The sequence below is a fragment of the Priapulus caudatus genome, unplaced genomic scaffold (genome assembly GCF_000485595.1).
Source record: "Priapulus caudatus unplaced genomic scaffold, Priapulus_caudatus-5.0.1 Scaffold908, whole genome shotgun sequence".
Taxonomy (NCBI): domain Eukaryota; kingdom Metazoa; phylum Priapulida; class Priapulimorpha; order Priapulimorphida; family Priapulidae; genus Priapulus; species Priapulus caudatus.
Genome location: NW_014577969.1, coordinates 3,268 through 6,587, shown reverse-complemented (window position 1 = coordinate 6,587; position 3,320 = coordinate 3,268). Strand labels below are relative to the sequence as shown.

Genomic DNA, 3,320 nt, shown 5'->3' with positions numbered 1-3,320 from the left:
TCTCCCCCTCCTTCTCCACCACTTTCACCCCTCCTCTACCTTCTCCGTCTTCTCTCACCATCCTCTACCTTCTCCCTCTCCTCTACCTCCTCCACCTTCTCCCACCATCCTCGACCTCCTCCCTCTTCTACCTTCTCTCCCTCCACTACCTCCTCTCCCCTATCTCCCAACTCCCCCTTCCCTTCACCACATTCTCCCACTCTACCTCCTCCCTCCTCTACCTCCTCCCCCTCCTCCTCGACCACCTTCTACCCTCCTCCTCGACCTCCTTCCTGTACCTCTTTTCTATCTCCTTCCTGCCCCCTATTCTACCTCCTCCCCTTCTCCCCCTCCTCCTCCTCCTCTACCTTTTCCCTCGTCCTCTACCTCTTCTACCTCCACCCCTTCTCCCCTCCTCATATACCTCGTCCCTCTGAAACTGTGAAACTCTCGTGACTCTGAATCGCATTATTCGATCCGTGAATCGAATCATTCAATCCGTATCGAATAATTCGATCCGTGAATCGAATAATTCGATCCGTGAATGTTATATGTGATAAAAATCAACCATAAAACAAAAAATCGAATTATGAAACAAAATACATGCCATATGTGTGTGTATGCGCGCGTTCGTGTGTGTGTGTGTGCATGTGTGTGTGTGTGTGTGCGCGCGCGCATGTCTGAGCCCGTGTGCGTGCGTCTGTGTTTGTGTTGCCTGCGTGTATGAGTGAGTGTGTGCGTTCCTGCGTGGGTGCGAGTGTTCCAGCGTTCGCGTGTGTCTTCGTATTGCGTGCGAGTGTGTATGCATGAACATCCGTGTGTGTGCGTACGATTGTGTGCATCGTTGCGTGTGCCGATGAGCATGACAGGTCTATGCTGTTTTCTGACAGATGGCTATTATGCTTGTTTGGTTTGCTCCTTCTCTAGGCATATACGGCTTACATTCGGGGACTTCCTATCAATGATACACCGGAGATATTTGGTCTACATGAGAATGCCAACATCACCTTTGCGCAGAATGAGACTTTTGCTCTCCTAAACGGGCTGCTGTTGCTACAACCAAAGTCTTCCTCAGGAGGGGGGCAATCTAGAGAGGAGGTATGTTTGTGGTACAAGAGAATTGCGAAGACGGGGAGGTTTTTTTGTAGTAGTAGATGGCCGTCTAGGAAAATGGTATGCATGTAATTTATAGTAGAAGAGACTAGTTCGGAGTGAAGATAGGGTAGGTGTGGTTGTAATAGACGTAGCGGTATAAAGAGGAGGTGGGTATTATTGTTGTAGGAGGTAGGAGTATTGGAAATATGTTTGTAGCGTAATTCTATATGCTCGATTGTTATAGAAAAGAGGGAAAAGAATTAAAAAGAAATAAATAAGGGGAAAAAATTTGTTTAGTAAAAAATAAGCTTTAAATAGTATGGTAATTGTAGAAGAGGCAGTATAGAAAGTATCTTTATAGTAAAAAGTTGCAGTCTAGAAAATATGTATGTTTGTAGTAGTAAAAACTGGTGTCGTTTAGCAGCTAGGCACGCAGTAAGAATTCTGTGCATTTGGTGGTTGCTTTATTTGTCATGTACTTGTTTAATAATAAGGTGATGGAGGAGACAGCAAAAAGCATACTGGAGCGCGTTCCACCGCCCGTCGATGAGGCTATGGTAATGGAGAAACATCCTGTAATGTACACTGAATCGATGAACACAGTCCTTATACAGGAGGTTGGCAGGTAACACAACGTGCACGCAGTGATTTCCATATAATACATAATAGCATAGAAATGCTTGTCCAAGCAAATCGATGCATCTATCTTTAGTAGTTATCTTCCGCCTAGCTCATATTCCTCTTTTATTGATGTTTTCGTGATTTTTTTTAAGTGTTGTAGATGGCGCCACGTTACGGATATGATCTAAATTATATTTTGATATCTTGATGAATTATATATTGATTTACAATACCATCGCTGAGATCAGGATCTCTAAATCTGGCATACAGGTTTAATCAGCTGCTGCGAGTCATACACCAGAGCCTGCAGGATCTACTGAAAGCTCTAAAGGGGCTGGTGGTAATGTCGCAGGCACTAGAAGAGATGGCAAACAGTCTCTTCATTAACTCAGTGCCAGCTATGTGGGCGGCTAAGGTAGACACAAACACCACGTTGTTTCTGTATTACCATCGCTAAGGTGCAAATTAACTGTCCAATGACAATCAATAAGGAATTGAATCAATTAGGAGAATCAATACCAGAGGGATCAATATGCAAAATACAACTGTGGTATTGAGGTTAAACATCTAACAGTGAACCATATTTCCGTATTTATATTTTTATAGTTCAGAAGTGATTAATGTACTCTATGTAACGAATGTGGAGGTAATTCAAATGGCTGTTGTCTGAAACGAGAAAATATTAAGAATGTGAAATTAAACATGCAAAACGAATGAATCATATTGCTGCATATCTACACATTATATTGAATGACCCGTGCATGGTATCCCAAAGTAAGCTAAGTAACATTCACTGATGAATTAACATCATTTCCCTACACTACAGTTTTATGTCCAGTTTTCATGGCGTCCCTCCTCCGACACCCTGCTTATATATTGCAGGCTTATCCATCGTTGAAGCCGCTTGCATCTTGGGTGACAGACCTCGTTGCCCGCATGCACTTCATGCAGGACTGGATTGACAACGGCACTCCGAACATCTTCTGGATTTCCGGATTCTTCTTCCCACAGGCTTTCCTGACGGGCACGTTGCAGAACTTTGCCCGCAGGAATATGGTCGCGATTGACACAATATCGTTTGGTTTCGAGGTAAGACGCTCTATGTGTGCGTGCGTGCGTGCGCGTGCATGCCTGTGTGTGTGTGTGTGTGTGTGTGCGTCCATGCGTGCATTGCAATAAACATCATCGCACCTCTCATCCTCCACGCTGAAGCCTGCCTAACATTATAGACAATCCACGTGACCACCACAACTCTATAACCACGTCTCACAGGTGCTGCAGCAGCCTCTGCATCTCATCGAGTCGGCGCCAGTCAACGGATGCTACGTGCACGGCCTCTTCATAGAGGGCGCCAAGTGGGACTCGGATCGCGGCATGCTCGCAGAGGCGCGGCCCAAGGAGCTGTACACGGACATGCCCCTGCTGTGGTTCTACCCGGAGGTGAATCGCACGCAGCCGTCGACCGGCTTCTATCTGTGTCCGCTCTACAAGACGCTGCAGAGAGCCGGTGAGTACGTTGTGGCCCTCTCTCTCTCTCTCTCTCTCCCGCTCTCTCTCTCTCTCTCTCTCTCTCTCTCGCTCTCCCGCTCTCTCTCTCTCTCTCTCTCTCTCTCTTTCTCTCTCTC

At 46.1% G+C, this 3,320-nt stretch overlaps 1 protein-coding gene across 1 annotated transcript in view; it reads left to right on the top strand.

Moving 5' to 3' along the window:
- The window catches only part of LOC106814343 (dynein heavy chain 1, axonemal-like), an 87,915-nt gene that overhangs the window by 83,238 nt on the left and 1,357 nt on the right, over window positions 1-3,320 (top strand). Inside the window, exons 36-40 of the mRNA XM_014818644.1 lie at window positions 907-1,077; window positions 1,569-1,699; window positions 1,966-2,110; window positions 2,578-2,784; window positions 2,968-3,202. Of these exons, the coding sequence (XP_014674130.1) occupies window positions 907-1,077; window positions 1,569-1,699; window positions 1,966-2,110; window positions 2,578-2,784; window positions 2,968-3,202 (889 nt within the window). The remainder of the gene's footprint in view (window positions 1-906; window positions 1,078-1,568; window positions 1,700-1,965; window positions 2,111-2,577; window positions 2,785-2,967; window positions 3,203-3,320) is intronic.